At 43.5% G+C, this 18,903-nt stretch overlaps 1 protein-coding gene across 1 annotated transcript in view; it reads right to left on the bottom strand.

The window, feature by feature from the left end:
* Positions 1-3,607: 3,607 nt before the first annotated feature.
* SPINT1 (serine peptidase inhibitor, Kunitz type 1) overlaps positions 3,608-18,903 on the bottom strand; it is a 65,188-nt gene continuing 49,892 nt past the window's right edge. The window contains exons 8-10 of the mRNA XM_088463427.1: positions 18,292-18,462; positions 18,030-18,080; positions 3,608-5,640 (exon numbers count right to left, since the gene is read on the bottom strand). Coding sequence (XP_088319553.1) covers positions 5,450-5,640; positions 18,030-18,080; positions 18,292-18,462 — 413 coding nt within the window. The 3' untranslated portion in view covers positions 3,608-5,449. The remainder of the gene's footprint in view (positions 5,641-18,029; positions 18,081-18,291; positions 18,463-18,903) is intronic.

The raw sequence follows: 18,903 nt of genomic DNA, 5'->3' as shown, positions 1-18,903 counted from the left end.
ATCCAATGCTATTTTCCCCTGCCCCAAATAGGTATGTCCGCCCCCCCCCCCCCTGCCCAGTTAGATATTACTCCCCCACCAAGCACCCCAAGCACCAGCACCACCTTGTATAATGCTCTGCTGGATGCAGCAGATGAGTCGACCCAATATACAGAGATGTCAATTTGTTCTATATTGTAATATCACCAAATTTTATGAATTCCAATCGGTGCTGCTGCATGGGATAGGGTGGTGATGACGCCATTTGAACAAGGTCACTACGCACATGACACAAGTACACATAGCTGGAAGCCGGGGCCACAATGTGTACTTGTGCCATGTGTGTATTTGCCTGTTCAAACTGGCGTCTGACCCACCCTATCACATACAGCCGGCTACCTATTGGGATTCATAAAATTTGGTGATAATGTTCTTTTGTAAAGTTGTAATAAAAAAGTATTTTGCACACAGTTTAGTGCACACTTTCAGTTGTCTGCAGGTCAGTGCACATTGTATTAAAAGAAGGCAATTTCTTGCTTTATATGTTGAGTAAAAAATAAATATAAAAATTTTTCTTTGCACAAGAAACCAATGTGTGGTGTTTTTTTTTTAACTTACCTTGCAATACTGGTACTGTAGCACTTTTACGATGGCTTTGCAGGTCTCCGGAATGATGACGCCCAAAGACTGAGGTGAGATGATTGTCCCAAACTTTAGGTCTTCCAGTGACCTTCCTGTAGCCAGGTATCTCAGGGTAGCCACCAGTCTGTCTTCAGCAGGGATTGCCCTCCGCCACCTTGTGTCCTGTCTCTTGATGTGGGGGGTCACCAGATGCAGCAATTCTTGGAAGCTGGCGTCATCCATGCGCAGGTAGTTCCGATAGTCCTCCGGGTTGTTCTCCTTGATCTCGATCAGCAGGGACATGTGAGAGCGGGTATCCCTTTGTAGCAGCCACTCCTTGGTCCAGCATGCTCTCGTCCTTCTTCGCTGGGCCCTCTTCCTTATCTCCCGGACCCCGGCTTCAGCGACCAACACTTTATACTGATAGGGACGCATCAGTACAGAATTCAGGAACAGGATAGAATGCAGGTAGGTAGCACACACTTGCAGGTAGAATAAAGTTTGTATAAGGCAAGCCAAATACAAAGAGCACAGTAGCAATGTACAGGATTCAGCAGGAATACACCTAGCCTCATCTAGTAGCAGAGCAGAATGTACACAGAGTTTAAAGGGTTCCTGCTGTTTATACTCCCTAGATAGCCCCTCCCATTGTTATGGCTATTTAAATTTCCCACCAATAGTCGAGACTGTTTTATTTTTTTTTTAAACTCACGATTTATGTCATGTCCAATCTCACGATGCGTACGATCCGATAGATAGTGAGATCGTAAGACAGATTGGGTGTCTTTTTTCCCAAATCGTGATCACGACGGCAAGGGAGCTCCCGTGAAAGTTCATGAGGAAATTGGCCATAAAATCGTATCGTGAGCACATCGGTATATGTGTGGGCACCTTTATAATGCATTCAGCCAGGACACAGTCACAGTTGTGTGCAGAGGAACAAAAGTTTCACTGTGAGGTTAGGCCGCATACTGTAAGACTGGGTCACACATGTTTAAAACACAGGATCAATACAGACACTAATCCTGTACAATTAGTGCAGTTTGTGGCCGAAGTACGGTACATGAAAAATATGCATTTGTCGGACTGATGGCCTACTACAGTATATTGTTGCACACTGTTCACAAGTATTATGAATTGGTCACAATACCGTAGCAGAATCCCTTCCACCCCATCCCCTTTTTTTTCATTGGGTCCAATGTGACGCACAGGTATACCAGTTTTTGTTCATAGGACACGTGGGTGGGTCTGGAAGTCAGTGGTTTAACAATAACTGTTTAACATATGTGCAGTACAGTTACTATTTTAAAACTAGTATTACATTATAGTATAAAGCATAGTAATATTGCATCTTGGTGCGTATAGAAGTGCCACAAATCATGTAATATGTGGCAGGAAACTGATAGGTAAATGAGGATACATCTGTCAAATACAAATGTCCTATGTTTGCACTATATTTGACAATATTTTCATAATACAATATACAGATTAGCAGCTTCCCTAGGGGTGGTCCTTTTTTGGCCAAAAGAACCCAAATGTCTAAAAACAAATTTAGAAAAACAAAAAAGGTCCATGGGAGTGCTTCTTTTGTAAATATTGTCCAGTGGTGCACCCCACTTTTTCAAAGGCAGTTAACATCTTTTTTTATAAGGTGTAGGTTTCTGGGTAAGTAGGATGGTTAGGTCTTCTTATGAAACAGAACCCTTGCACCAAGATAACCCAACAATTAGTAATCAGCCTTTCAGTCTTGTGTTTAAAAACCAATAAAATTTACTTATAAAAAAAAGTTTAAAAGTCTGTTCTTACATTAATAGGAATACAGCTTTCTGATGAAAATCAAAATACGCAACGCGTTTCATCAATATTGACTTTAGGGTGTTTTTACTATATCTCCAGGTTTTTAGCAGCTGCAGAGGATGTATGCCTCATATATTAAACATACTGCTTTTATTCTGAGGACTGCAGGTTTCCAGCACTCACAGATATATCGCAAATCCCTATGAATTAATTTCTCTGAAGGGTCCAATAATGGCATTTTTCAAATATCCTCCATAAAATGGCACAGTAGATTTTGTAGCAATTCCTCTCTGTCTGATGTGTCCTGTAGTGAATACACACTCCCTTATAAATTGTGGAGATCCCATTCCTGTGATACCCATCCTATTGGATCTTGAAGGCATTAATGTGATTGGTCGGATTTCAGGGCCGGACAGCTTCCTGACTTAGAAATTCAAAGAAACTCAAAAGTAGAATCAAAAATACAAAACTGGGGCTCCCCTGTGCATTCTCTGAAGAGAAGTGTGAGGCCCACAAAGCAGCGAGTAATACCTGGTACTCCGGGTATGCACATCTGATATCATTCCCTCCAAGTATACGGATTTAGCCGGTACAGTACCATTTTTTTAAAGGTCTGTACCGGCAAACAGGCTGTAACGGTGTACCGGGCCTGGACACTAGAGTTAATAGCGGGCCGGTCCATCACTACTACTACTGCCCGCTATTACGCCCGTCAGGCAGATAGCCCCGCCCGTCACTGCACAATAAAGTGACTCATCATGAGTCACCTCACTCAGCCACCTCCCGCTCCGTCTCCTTCCTCACCTACACAGCATTGGCCGGCGTGCCCTCAATAAAGTTTTCCTCTAATCACTGAAGCCGGCGTGGAGTGATGTCATAACCAAGCGGCACCGGCTTCAGTGATCAAAGGAAAACTTTGAGGGCATGCTGAATGAGAAAGAGGAGCCACAGCGAGCATGTGGTGTCATGTGAGTAGCCGCCCAAAGCAGACAGAAGAAGGAGCAAGTAAGGTAAGCGTGTCACTCACTGTGTGTCCTTCCTCCCATAGTCCCGGGCCATTGATTCTGTATTTAAACAGTCGATAAAGCACAGTCACCGTGGATTGGGTTTTACCCTCCAATGAAATGTTGGAGGGTATGCGATATCCATAGCACCATATGATACTGGGGAACAATATAAAGAAAAATTGCCCAAAGTATGGTCTTTAAAGTTCTGCAGTCAATTCAAACTATACTTTATTAAAGCAGTTTATCTGCTACTTGCAGAGAAAATTTTATTACAGGAAATACTCTTGGCAAAAAGCTTTTCACTTTTTACAGCTTATTGTAATTTTGCACAAAATAAACTGGAATACATTGTTGTTTTTAGCAATCTCTGCTGCCACTGAAAACCTTAACGATGTTATTTTAGTAAATAATAAGAGTTACTGTTGTTACCTGCCAGGAATATAAATAGCGTAGTAGTGTAAAAATAAAGAGACCTAATGCAAGCTAAATATAACTGTAAAGGTTGGAAGTGTCAGATTTGCGGACACTTTTCGGAGTTCTGGATCTAAAATGCTTAACTGTTGGTTTGTATGATGAATTTAAAATGTATGCAATAAACCGAACCAAAAATGGATAACATTACTGAAATTAAAAAAAGTCTCTCACTTTATTCCATAGTTTTGTTAATGGAACAACGGTTCTAAGGAAGTGGTGGTGTGTTAGAACACAAATTTACACATTAATTAAAAAAATAAAAACAATACATATAATGTACAATTTTTTTACCCTCTTCAAATTTTAGCAGCACTTGTATACAACTGTGAAATCTATTACATTTGACAGTCTTCAACAAAATGGAGGATGGTATTGAAGGGCTTATCTGGAGTTACTTTCAACACCGAACACATCCATCTCTGGCACTTTCACTGCTTTAAACAGACAAGTTGAGCATTGCAGATTTTCTGACCGTGAAGAGATTAAATATTCAACAATATTAAATTTAAGTAAAACCCTTGAAAGTTGAAACAGGTCATATCAAATAGTCTGTAAACTGTAAAATTAGTGTGTAAATGCAACAGGGTTATGCTGGGTACACATTTAACCATGTGTACCGAGCACGATCTCGTTAGCGGCGAGACCAGCGGGGGTCCCGGCATCGGCAAGTTCATACACACTTGCCGATGTCGAAAAAGACATCGAGACAGCGGGGGCCATGCTGAATTCATCAGCATGGCCTTCGCTAACGATGTTGCCCATCGGACCTGCACGCAATGTTGCTGACGATGCACACTGGACGATGTTGCAGACATGTCGTCGATCCAGACGGATCAGACGACATTAGACTTCTCTGTGTTGTGATTGAGATGCAGCATTTAATCACTTTTTCATGGACACATACGAATTAACATTAAAATTAATGTTTGTAAAGTGTATCATCACTAGGTCTAAAACACATTTATTGGTAGGGGTTCTTGTAAATGTCATTATTCGCAATGCTGGTCTGACACTATCTAAAGCAATTAGATGAACTGACAACTCAAGGTAATGAATTAATGCACTTTGCAGATTCACTCACTTGTGGGCAGCAGGAGTTCAGGGAAGAACAATTTTGTAAATAACTAATACATTGAAGATAAACAGATTAAAAAATATAATATATATCCCATAAAAACAGAAACCAACAACCCCCCCCTCCCCCCTCCCACCATGCCTCGAAAAAAAATAATAATTTGTGACAAAAGACAATAGAACAGAGTGATACATTGCTGTACTCTAGGGGGGAGTTGCCAAACAATACAGTCTATTATAATGTTAGTTTTACCTACATTTTATTTAAAAAACACATTGAAATAAACTTCTGGGTCTCATTGTGTCTTCTATGTGCTCATGGGAGGTAAATTGTTCAATTCACTTGATCCACAACAATTACCTAGGTGGCCATGAGTAACTAATATTTCTCTGCATCATTCGTGGCTTTGTGATCTCCCAGTGCAGTAAACCACAGCTTGGAGTGTTGAACAAAGTGTGAAAAGCAAATGAATTTTTTCGTGGGAAGTTATCAGTTGTCACACGGGTTTGGTGGTCCGGTTATACACTAGGTGCTCGGTGTCTTCAGTTGCGGCAAGGGCAGCGTTATTCACATTTGTTTGTCGCTTGCGGCTACTTTTTCTCTTTTTTATATAACAGTATCCGATTACAGCAAGTACAACCAGGATACAGATACCCAGGAACACTGCAATAGCCACTTCAGCCGAGCCTGCAGAAGGCAAACACACAACAATGTGTTAATCGATGCATTGTAACCATACACCACGACACATTGAATTCAATACTTTTCGGACCCTTCTCTTAGTTGTACATTTTGTGTTCACTTTCTGGGATTTAAAATAACAAACACAAAACAATTAGCAGCACAATGGATGCCTCATTCACAGAGATTGCAGATTGTAATATCATCATGTACTAATATCATGGACACTGTAATCAATGGAGAACATAGGACTGTGTTAATGAAAGGTTTTAGGGAAGACTGGTATCTGACAGTATGTGCACAGTGGACACGGCTAATACAGTATGAGTAGTGTGTGCTCAGTATGTTACATAAGTTCCCAAACAGCTCATGGCTAGTCATAGCCATGCTAATATGAATGACAAAAATTATCGATGTGCACGGATCCACGTATTTTTTGTTTTGGCTGTAATTCATCATCACCGTGTTTTGGTTTTGTCAAAACTACCCTCAAGTGTTTTGGTTTGGCTTTGGATTTCATAAAAAAATCTATTAAAATAAACTGATATAACAGCTAAAATCATGGAATTTGGACTGGTTTACATGTAATAAAAAACCAGAGTTTGGGGGCGGGATGGATGACTCATCGCATTCGGGAAGCGATACATCCCGCCACCCTTCGCATGCATGTCGGCGTTAATTACGTCAGTATGCATGAAGAAAACAACAAAGCACAACTCACACGGGAAGAGCGGTACTTTGCGAATGATGGACTTCCGGGTCTATGACCCAGAAGCCCCTCTGGTGTCATTCCGTGCATAATGACAATGACACACGCCGCCGGGGATGTTGGGAGGGATCCGATTGGAGGAGAACTCCATCAGGAAATGGCATTACCCACTGCATCCAAGCCCACTTTCTCCCTTTGCTGCATCCGGCCCCAGGTTTTAAATCAGAGTTCAGAACAGACCTGAGATAGGCTTTGGTTCTACTAAGAATCCCCAAAGCGATTGCAAACAGACTATTCGTCTCAGAACTCCAAAGTTCAGGTGTTCGTATTTCAGGAAAACCGAACTGCACATCTCTACTAAAAATCACACCCTTTATATCAGACTTGCAAGATGGTGATTTATATCTAAAGGAAATTGTAGAATATTTCAGTTGCATATCTCAATCAGGGCTTAAACAAGGGGTGTGCGACCAATGCCACTACCCATGGTGCCCGGGTGAGAAGCTGCACAGTCACTACCCCAACGGCCTGGCTGCCACCTTCCTGATCCTCCGGAGCTCCCCCAGGTGCCTGCTGTGTGATATCATGTGCATCAGGGGGTGTAGTGCCGGATAAGGGCCAGAGCCTCCCTGCTATGGCACTGTTCACACCCCTCCCAATGAAATGATCCACAAATTTATGCTAGCAGACAACTTTTACCACACCTCCTATATAACAAATGAAGGTGCATGTACCCTAAGGCCAAGCCTGGACAACCTGATCCTCTCCCAATGTTGAGAAACTACAAGCATGCTCTGCCGCTTTCAGAGTGTGCTGGGACTTATAGTTTCACAGAACTTGAATAGCCATAGGTTGTTCAGGTCTGTAGTATTACATGGAATTAATATATATAATAGTCCAAAGATAACCTGAGTGTGGGTAAAGCAATGAATGATGGACTTCCACAACGCTCCTAAACAATGAGAAAGATGCAGCGCAGGAGGTAAAATTTGCAGTTTAATCCAGAGATTAACATTTTTAGGAGATAACCAAGGGCCTGAAGAACACTACTGACATAAAAGGGCAATAGGCATGCGTTCTCTATATGTATCAGAAAAAGAAGAAAAAAGCAACAGTCAGGATTGTACTATGTCGGAGCAGCGGACGGTGCTCTTCCCTGTTACTCCCCATTCCCTGTTAGGGACCTGTTACTCTTGTGTGTCCATAACACTCAGGCACAGGACAGACACAGGGTGATGACTTGTAAGTGTACTCAATTAAGGATGTGGAATACTATCCAAGGACAACAATGCACATATTACCAAGTGCCCTCTGTGCGATAAGCTTTAGAAATTGCACTTAGGGGCATATTCAATTTGGAGCGAAAAGTCAGTTGCCGGACTTTTTGCAGTCATCGCTGGTTTCAGGTACGAAAAAGGGTCACACTCGTACCTGCGTATCCCCGTATTCAATTCCAAATCATCGAAAACGGTACCCGGCAAAAATGAAATCAGTGAAAAGTCCTGTCATTTATGGGGCAATCAGCCGGGCACCCCCCAAAAGATGCTCTGACAAGGGGGATCACTATGGGTACCCCCAATTAGGCCTGCTAAAGGTATTTGGTGGTCTTTAAATGGTCTCAATAGCTGCTTTTTTGCATCTTTGAGAAAGTGGTGAAGAATAGCATTTAGCAACTTTTTTATGGAAAAATAACTAGTCCCATCAAATTTGGGGTACTCATAGGTGATACTTTTTCGCTGAGTCTGATGCATAGACTTTTCGCACCGGCGAAAAGTCGGAAAAATTGAATATGGGGATAAGTGAAAACTGTGAAAATGGCGTAATCAGCGATAAAGTATCGCCATTAACGGCTTTTCTCAGCCTAATTGAATACAGCCCTTCAAGTCCCCCTGGGACTTTACCGCATGGGGTAATTCCATAACAGTGGGCACTATGGGTTCACACTCGTTATCAACGGGATAATCATGCATGAAAATCATCAAGTGATTGAATAAGGCCTGTCATTAAATGTGGGGGTTCTAAGTTTTTAGGTCGAGGGGGCTGGTAGGGGAAGTTTCAAGGGGGGGCCCCCAGAGACATCAGTGTATCGGGACCCAAGATTTCTGTTGCCGGCCCTGCTTACAACACATTATGCCACACATTAATGCCCCTTACAACACATTATGCCAGACATTAATGCCCCTTACAACACATTATGCCAGACATTAATGCCCCTTACAACACATTATGCCACAGAAATGCCCCTTACAACACATTATGCCACAGTAAAACCTCTTTTACATTAAGCCACAATAAGGCCCCATGTCCCTTCTCTTACATGCCAGGGCCGTGTAGTGGGTGAGTTCGGGGTGGCACGGGACATGGCTGCCATATGCTGGGGAACAGTCAGTACTGACGTCATTGTAATGTGGAGCCACTTACGAACCAATTGGAGCTCACAGACCGGTAGCCTCTGCTGATTGGCTTGCGACCAGCACCACATTAGACTGACGGCGTCTCTGAGCCTCTCAAGGACGGATGTGGCTCCAAACCCTCAAGAGCAGCAACCTAGCCTCCCGGCAGTCTCTCCCCAGCACCCGGGTCACGTGCTCCCTTTGCCCCCCCCCCAGTTGCGGCCTTGGTTATAATAACGGAAGCCTATATAGCTGATGATACACCCCTCTCTATACTATGACACACAGGTTGCATGTTTGTAAGTCATACGATAAGGAAATATTAGTTATATTTGTCGGATTGTGACTTGGATGCTCTACAGCCCTCACACATATAGATATCATTACTGTTTTTTATGTTCCATATATTACATAAACATGATGAAATCTATAGTATTCTTGTACATCTGATATGATCAAAATAGATCACCACAGGTGTTAGCCCAGCTGTTCTTATATCAAAAGATCATGTGTCGAGAAATATATTTGAACATAAAACTTTAATTAGATTTTTTTTTGTATACACAATCACCTTCTTATTACTGAGCAATTGTTTCCGGGTATGGTAAGTATTACCGCCGGATGCATGTTCAAATCCTGACAGCGGCTGCCCGACAAGTGTGAAAATCCAGAGCGTCCTAAGGTAAGTAACGCTAACCTAATTCTAATTCTATCCCCTAACCCTCCCTTAGGGGTGCCTTACCCTAACCTCCCCCCCAAGTCCCTAACCCCCCCTATAAGTGCCTAAACCTAACCCCACCCTTCCCGGCTGCCTAAACCTAAGTCCCCCGGGGGGTGCCTAATCCTAACCCCCCTTCCCCTAGCCAAACCCTAACCTCCCGGGGGGGCTTAACCCTGTTCCCCCGGGAGCCCTAAACCTAACCCTCCCCCCCCCCCCCCCCCCGTGGCTGCCCGCACCCGACTAACCTTCGTTCGGTATGCCGGGTGTCGGTCTGGTTAATGACAGGCGTCGAGTGTCGAGTTTGACACCTGTCATTAGTACCACGCAGGGATTAGAGCAGTGGTTTTCAAACTCGGTCCTCAGGACCCCACACAGTTCACATTTTGCAGGTCACCTAGCAGGTGCACAGGTGTATTCATTACTCACTGACACATTTTAAAAGATCCACCAGTGGAGCTAATTATTTCACTTTGTGACTCTGTGGTGAGACCTGGAAAACATGCACTGTGTGGGGTCCTGAGGACAGAGTTTGAGAACCTGTGGATTAGAGTGTCTGGAAGCCGGAGGTCGGCATTTAGACCGTCGGCTTCCGGACTACATCCCATTGTTTCCTTGCATTTTTTTCCCTTGCATGATTCATTAAATGATTTTGTGATATTTATAGCCTGTGTATTATCCTGATATTGAGCTCCATATGAGGCTGTTTTTCAATACATGCAATACAGTTTGACTGTTCATATACCTGTCTGTCTGATGTCTACATTAGAGATTATTTTCAGCATTTGCAACCAGATTAAGGGCCTGGAAAGCATATCTGTAACCAGGTCTTTCTTCTGAGTTTTGTTTGTTTCTTTCTATATTACAGCTATATGTATCTCTTAATGTACTATGCCTTGATAAAGGTTCTAATGTGGACCGAAACGTTGGCAACTATGTCTACGAATGCTAATAAATGCTATGAATTATTGTGAACTAACAAGTCTGGAGAGTACCTTAATCCCCGCAACCTGTGGAGTTACTCCTGGTTATTATTGTGTTACCCATAGGATAGTAAGAACCCTAAGGAACACCCCAGCATTCATTTTAACAGCACACGAGGTGTGAGTGCCAGACCACAGACATATACAATAATTATATATATATATATATATATATATATATATTATATACACACACACGTACACACACACACACACGTACACACATACACACTATTGTGCAAAAGTTTTAGGCATATGTGGAAAAGATGCTGCGAAGTAAGAATGGTTTCAAAAATAGAAATGTTAATAGTTTATTTTTATCAATTAAAATGCAAAGTGATTGAACAGAAATCTAAATCAAATCAATATTTGGTGTGACCACCCTTTGCCTTCAATACAGTATCAGTTCTTCTAGGTACACTTGCACACAGTTTTTGAAGGAACTCAGCAGGGAGGTGGTTCCAAACATCTTGGAGAACTAACCACAGATTTTCTCTGGATGTAGGCTTGCTCAAATCCTTCTGTCTCTTCATGTAATCCCAGACAGACTCGGTTATGTTGAGATCAGAGCTCTGTGGGGGTCATTATCATCACTTCCAGGACTCCTTGTTCTTCTGTACACTGAAGATAGTTCTTAATGACATTGGCTGTATGTTTGGGGTCTTTGTCCTGCTGCAGAATAAATTTGGAGCCATTCCGACGCCTCTCTGATGGTACTGCATGATGGATAGGTACCTGCCTGTATTTCTCAGCATTGAGGACACCATTATTCTGGCCCAAATCTTCAACTATGCTCAAATAGAAGCCCCAATCTTGCAAGGAATCTCCACCATGCTTCACTGTGGCCCGCAGACACTCATCATTGTGCCGCTCTCTCCAGCGCCTCGGCGAACAAACTGTCTTCTGTTACAGTCATATTTCACATTTTGACTCATCTGTCCAGAGCACCTGCTGCCATTTTTCTTCACCCCAGTTCCTATGTTTTCGTGCATAGTTCAGTCGCTTGGCCTTGTTTCCACGTCAAAGGTATGGTGTTTTGGCTGCAACTCTACCATGAAGACCACTTCTGGCCAGACTTCTCCAAACAGTAGATGGGTGGTACCTGGGTCCCACTGGTTTCTGCCAGTTCTGAACTGATGGCACTGCTGGATATCTTCCGATTTCGATGGGAAGTAAGCATAACTAAGTTTTTTGGCAGAGTACTTCATCTACCACAAAGGTCCCCAGAACGAAGGACCTCTCAGCCACCTTCGTGGACAGTCTGGCGGTGAGGTGGAACTTCAGGTTGGCATGCCCGTTTCCGCTGATATCCCTCCTCCCAAGAGTCAGAAAGTTCAAGCAGGAAGGCAGCAGGTTAATACCAATAGCTCCTGCCTGGCCCAGGAGACATTGGTTCACTGAACTGACATGTCTATCCATAGACAGGCCACTTCCACTGCCTATATCCGGATGTACCTCGGCTTTCCTTGACGGTGTGGCTATTGAGGCTTCCGTCTTAAAGGCCAAATGTTTCTCTGCTTCTGTGATCCAGACAATGATGGAGGGCAAGGAAGCCTGCTTCAGCCCCCATCTATCACAGGATTTGTCATTCATATTTTCGTTGGCGTTCCCAAACAAAATATGTCCTTAAGGTTTCAAGAGTACTTGCTTTTCTGCAGGCTGGTTTAGACTTACGTCGGCGCATGGCTACCTTGAGGGTTCAGGTTTCTGCTTGGTCAGTTTTGTTCCAGTGCAGAATTGCGCACCTGGCAGATGCAAGAACATTTTTGCAGGGGGTTCTCCGACTTCAACCCCCATTTGTCCCTTCGGTAGCACCATGGGATTTATCCTTAGTTTGCAGGGCGCTGAAAATTCTCCCCTTTGAACCCTTGGATAAGATGGACTTAAGATGGTTGACAGCGAAGACACTTTCTCTTCAGCTCGTAGAGTTTCTGACTTGGCAGCACTGTCATGTCGCTCTCCATATTTGATTTTTCATCAAAATAGAGCTGTCCTTCGTACTAAGGCGGGTTACCTTCTGAAGGTAGTATCCAGTTTCCAAAATAAATACAAAAAAGACACACTGCTGATGTATAATAGATCACTGTTTATTAATAAGTATCCCGTTTCCATATGAATGAGAAAATTGTAGTCCCAGCTTTTCAATCTTCAAACCTCCTTACAGGTGAAACTTCCCTGGATGTGGTTCGAGCCCTTCGTATCTACGTGGGTAGTACCAGCTCCATCACCAAATCAGATTCGCTCTTTGCGTTATATGGGTTTCACAAACACGGCAGGCCAGCAAACAAACAGACTTTGGCTCACTGGCTGCGTACGACTATTGCTCAGATCTATATACAGGCTGATCTCCCTGTTCCTAACAAGGTGACAGCACAATCTACTCGGTCAGTCGGACCATCGTGGGCGGTTAGACTTGGTGCCTCGGCTGAATAGTTGTGCAAGGCAGCCACTTGGTCTTCCATCCATACCTTTATCAAATTCTATGCATTTGACACTTGACTCCCAGGATGCTTTCTTTGGGCTGCGGATTCTCCTCTCTGCTCAGGCGCGTCCCTATCCTTAAGGGAACTGCTTTAGGACGTCCCCAAGGTAGATCCTGTGGACCCTATGGACCCTGAAGAAAAAAAAAAAAAGAGCTATGGTATAACATACCTTGGTTAACTCTTTCTTCGAGGTCCATAGGGTCCACAGGGCACCCACCCTGACGCACCAGGCCTCAGTTGGGATCTGTTCTTTGCGTTTTTGTATCACTGATTCCCTCTTTGTATTTTGAGAGTATTTCTTGGGTACATTGTACTTCCTTCTCCACATTCCATCTCTTGCCGTTAGGCTTGTTTACAAACTGAATGCCTGTGGCTGGAGGTGGGGTATATAGGGGGAGGGACCAGTGCATGCTGGGAGCTATAAAGCTGTAGCTGTTTGGTGCAATTGATCTCTCCAACTACATACCCCAAGGTAGATCCTGTGGACCCAATGGACCTTGAAGAAAAAGAGTTACAAGGTATACCATAACTCTTATTATCCAACCCGCACTGTATCCAACCTACACCATATCCCGGACTGTATCCGGCCTGCACGGTTTCCAACCCACACTCTATCCCGCACTGAATCCAAACCACACTGTATCCAACCTTCACTGTAAACTGCACTGTAACCAACTCCCATTGTATTCAACCCACACTGTATCCAACCTACAAGGTACCCTGTACTGTATCCGACCCACACTGTTTCTAACCCGCAGCTACGGAATGCTGTTTTTATGGTTGGGGAGATTATGGTGAACTGCTCAACAAAAAGGCTGATTGATTTGGGCTTTACATGGGCAAGGAGTGCCAGTCATCAGATGCCCAGCGGCACCAGAATGGAAATTCAGGTAGGGCACTGAGAATAGGCATGTGTTGGGGCATGTTCACTTGTGCAGGGGGCATTCATGTCTGCTGTTGCTATTTAAACATGGTTTAACAGTTTTTTTGTTTGCTGCCTGTTAACGAAGACTACTTTTTTTGAGCAAGGATATTCCACGCACAATTTTAGTACATTTCTGTGTTGTATTGTTTCTACTAAACGCACTTGTGAGTTGGTATGATTGGTTATTGTTAATACAGTACTAATATGTAAACAGAAATAACTGCCGTGTGTTTGTGCCGCTGCTCGTTTGGCCTATGTTGGTGAACAATAATGTGAGCTGTGAGGTGGTCAAAATTGACTGGAGATGACTGGAAATTAATGTTATTAAGGCTCATTATACTATAGCAGTGGTTCTCAAACTCGGTCCTCAGGACGCCACACAGTTCACATTTTCCTGGTCACCCAGCAGGTGCACAGGTGTATTCATTACTTACTAACACATTTTAAAAGATCCAGGGGTGGAGCTAATTATTTCACATGTAATTCTGTGAGGATACCTGGAAAACATGCACTGTTTGGGGTCCTGAGGACAGAGTTTGAGAACCTTTGTACTATAGGAACAAAAACAGGACCAAATTATGTGATTTTAGATGTTTTTACCAATTTTTAAAAAAAAATACAGATCCTAAACCAAAACATGCAAGGGTGGTTTTGCAAAACCAAATCCAGATCCAAAACCTTGAAGGAGATACAGATCCAAAACACGGGGGTCGGCGCACATCTCTAGTTAGAAGATCCAGCCTGTAGACACTTTGCTCATCAGTAAATTGCAGAACTGTACACACATTCACTGTAGTTTCCGGGAGTAAAGTGTTGCTGATATCTGGATATAATCTAATTTATGTCTTTAACATGTTTTCTAGAACACTGCCGCTATAAGAATTGTGTATTGCCTGGCTATATCCATTGTAGTTACATTGTTTCAAAGTGAATACTAATTGGTACAATTGTGCAATTCTCTTGTTACAAATTGTCCAGCTCTCAAGTAGCTGGTTTTGCGTTTTTCTCTTTTCTTTCCCAATTGGTGTGAATCTACATAGCTAAATAAACAGCTTTGTTGTGAAGAAATCTGTCTGTCTGCTTGCTGCAACAAGGGGATTATACATCAGCTTGCCTCTGTCACGGTGTGATTGGTGACCGACGGTCACCAGATACCACAAATCAGGGGAAACCCAGAACCTATCCTGTAATATTCTCACCTCAGAAAAATAGAGATTATTATATACAGTATATAGGGCCAGATGTACTAAGCTCTGGAAAGTGATAAAGTGAGAATGATAAACCACCAGCCAATCAGCTCACAACTGTCATTTTTCAAACACAGACTGTAACATGACAGTTGGGAGCTGAGTGGCTGGTAGTTTATCATTCTCACTTTATCACTTTCCAGAGCTTAGTACATCTGTGTTACCATCTCTAAAACACCCTAATACAGGGTTCACTTCTTGAAAGTCTCCGAGTGCTGCCTCTTGTTTGTTTGGAGTGAGGAGGGCACCAGAGCAAGTTGATCCAGGTCTATGGTACTGGAGTGCTGGTGCTGACATTGGGATACATGCATACATTTTACCTGACAAAGTAGAGACAGCCCTCCTCTGTCTTGATACAAAAAGTTATATTGGACACATCAAAATATAAAATCCATATGCCAATGTTTCAAGACCACTGGGGTCTTTTCATCAGGGTGTATGCATCCAATACGATAGCTTTTTCCATCAAGAGTGCTGCCTTTTCTTTGTCCAGGCGAAGTATATTAGAGTATATCTGTTCCTAAGGACGGCACCTCGGCATCTAACTACTATTACCTAGTGCCCAACTACATGCAACTAGAGAGATATTTTATAAAATGTAAGAGTCCATAATTCATGAATCTGTGGCAGCTGACCCTGGTTGCCATCCTCTCCAGCTGAAGTCTCCAAAAACCAAGGTACCTAAATAAAAGACAAGGAAGCCCTAATAGTGCCCGAATCGCTAGGACACAGGCAGTGGCATAACCAGAGCAGGGTAAGCAGGGCGCCATGGCAGGCCCAGCGGAGGCCAGAACACCGTACGACCCACCCCCTCCCCCGCACCTCTATTGCTCCCGGACTGAATATTGAACAAACAGGCATGAGTGCCTGTTGGTGCTGCTGGGGGACTGTAGGGGGAGCTGCAGCAGAAGCGCACAGCCCCTTCCCATTCTCTCTATACTGATAGCTGCCGTCGGACTGTGACAGGGTGATTCTCCTTCCCAGGTACACTCTCTGCTCCGGACCAGCCAGGTAAGTATAATTTTTTTTTTTTTCAGGGATAGGAGGGTGGTGGGGTCTGAGACTTCCCGCGGGGTGGATGGAGGACTGCCGCAAGGAGGGGGGGGGTGACTTTCAATTGATGTCAGTGATGTTTTCACTTGGCTGGCTGCATTTGTGTGAAAGGTGTGTGTGTGTGTGTCAGTGTGTGTCTATCACTGTGTGTATCTGTGTCAGTGTGTGACTGGGTGTGCGTGTGTATCTGTGTCAGTGTGAATGACACTGTCAGTTTGTGTATCTGTGTCAGTGTGTGTGTGTATGTATATGTCAGTGTGTGTCTGTGTGTTAAGAGAATGCAGGGGGGAAGGTGATGGTGGCTTGGGAGAACGCAGGGGGGGGTGGTGGTGTGCTGAGAGTTGGCGCGGGGGGGGTTTGAGGTGGCGGTGTGCTGAGAGTTGGCGCGGGGGGTGGTGATGGTGTGCAGCGAGTCGGTGCGGGGAGGGGGGGGGTGTGATGGTGTGCCGAGAGATGATGTGGGGGGGGGGGGGGAGGCGATGGTGTGGCTAAGCAGAGATGACACGGAGGGAGATGATGGTGTGGCTAAGAGACGATGCAGGGGGAGATGATGGTGTGGCTGAGAGACGCAGGGGGAAGGAGTCTGGTTGAACCACTATCATATGATGATGACCTTGTTAATATTCCTACACAAACGGGCATCTTCCGGACGATGTGACCTACATGAATAGTGAATACTGACTGAAGATGCCGTCGTCCCAGGAAGGATATATTTCTTCAGAAGTTCCACATTGTGAGAAACCACCGTACAGGTAAGGTGCATATGGAATAGAAAGGAATGTTCCCAGACTGACAAGAAATTGGTGGCGAGTCATGTTGGCCTGCCCCATTCTTAGTAGCCACGCCCCTTTCATTGATTGACCACGCCCATTTTTTGCGCGCAACATGTATTTTCCTGTAAGGGGGGGCGCCAATCTTAAATTTGCCCTGGGCTCAGAGCCTAGTTCGCCGCTGGACATAGGAAAAGGTTACTGGTCAAAAATAAATGTAGCTTATGTATGCTTGATAATAGAATTTGTCTGATATCCACAGCTGATCACAGTGAAATGTAATCATTAAATTAGTTTTACAACCATACTGCACTATTGAAATTGTGCTTCCTCCTTAGATAGTAGTCCATCTGGTGTGGACATCGTATGTCGCATTGATCAGTGATCAGCTGCAAAAATTAGCTACAGTATATTATCATAAATATATAAAACTTTTCCTGAGTCATATTGATTTGGGCACAATGAGCACTCCCTTGCCCTTTATTTGGATTGATGAATGTATCAGATTTTGAGAAAGAGAGAACTCCACATATAGATGTAAATATCAGCCTGGGGTATCTACCAACCAGCATAATGGAGCACACATTATTACCAGTATGGCCAGACCGGCCATCCGGCAAATGCCAGATGGGGCAGACCGGGTGTGTAAATGCCTAGCCAAACCACTCCACCTCCCAGTACTCAGTTTGACCAGCATACTTAAATGGGGGCTTGCCACAAGGCCATGCCCCCGTGACTCATGGCATACCCCCTTGAGACAGAACCAGACCCCTGTGAGACGTAGTCACGTTTCTTTTCCCATGGGTGAACAACAGGGATGCCAGAGCCGAATTACAGCCCCAGTCTGTCGCTGGATACCAGTATTGCACTTGTGGCTTTTTCAATGTTTCAATATATAAAACCGTTTTAATGCGTTTATCAAAAGTCTTTAACAAAGCTTTGTATGGAAAAATTCAAGTAGCCAACTAATTTGCTCTGTATACAAGTTGCAAAGTTATGAATTGTTGGTATACACCATGCAATATGATGCCTATACATGGTAGACAAGACAAAGAATCTAAACGGAGATGGATATTTGGCTTGAAACAGGGATTTACACATCACTATAACTCACCTGAACTCTCCTGAGGACTGTGTTCTGATGGGTCTGTAAAAATATCCACGTCTGTAAAACAAAAACAGATTTGTTGGTCACTGTAGTGAAATAATTTTTTTTAAAATAAATAAAAATAAGTTTATCCAGATATAGGGGGTCATGTAAAAAAGAAAAAATATAGTTTTCCCTCATTTAACACCTTTAGAAATTGTCTAAATATTTTACATACATACCCCAAAAAACAAAAAGTACATTCAAACATATTAAGAGTTAAACTCACCTGAAACCCCTTCACAAAAATGTGCACAATGTATTTCCTCAACAAAGTTATTCAAGTTCCCAGCACAGCCCCCGTAAGTAAAGCCCATGCACTTCATTAATAGAGGATCATAGTACCACCGTTGAAAGTGGGCTCGACAAGGACCAGTATCTGGTAGGTCCACACATCGGGCTAAAGGAGAAGAAAAAGCAATAGTGTTTTATCATCGAGGAGTTTAATGAGCCATAGGAAAGCCAGTGGTACATTAATGAAGGAATGAACATGTTTGTGTGTCTTTTTCATCATACAGCCCAAGCAGAGACACAGAGCTACCGGTAATAACCCCCCTTTATGTAAGGCTCCCAACATCACCTTGTATCTGACTTGCTCTTTGTACATTTTCTAATCAATTTAGTAGCGATTTTCAACTTTTAACAACACAAGTTAAGAATGAGATGGGCAGTGAGGAAACTAAATAAGAAACTCCTCCCTCCACTACAAAAACAAGGTATTAACATAAAGGGAAACCCAGTTTTGAGAGTTTTTAAATCCCTCCAACCCACTGACAAATCTGCAAAGGGATCTTCCCCTCAGACCCCACCATTAACAATATTCAGCTCCTACCAACAGCAA

Source organism: Taudactylus pleione, unplaced genomic scaffold (assembly GCF_031769625.1).
Source record: "Taudactylus pleione unplaced genomic scaffold, aTauple2 ptg001370l, whole genome shotgun sequence".
Taxonomy (NCBI): domain Eukaryota; kingdom Metazoa; phylum Chordata; class Amphibia; order Anura; family Myobatrachidae; genus Taudactylus; species Taudactylus pleione.
Note: the sequence above shows the minus strand (reverse complement) of the source record. Positions and strands in the feature narration are given on the sequence as shown.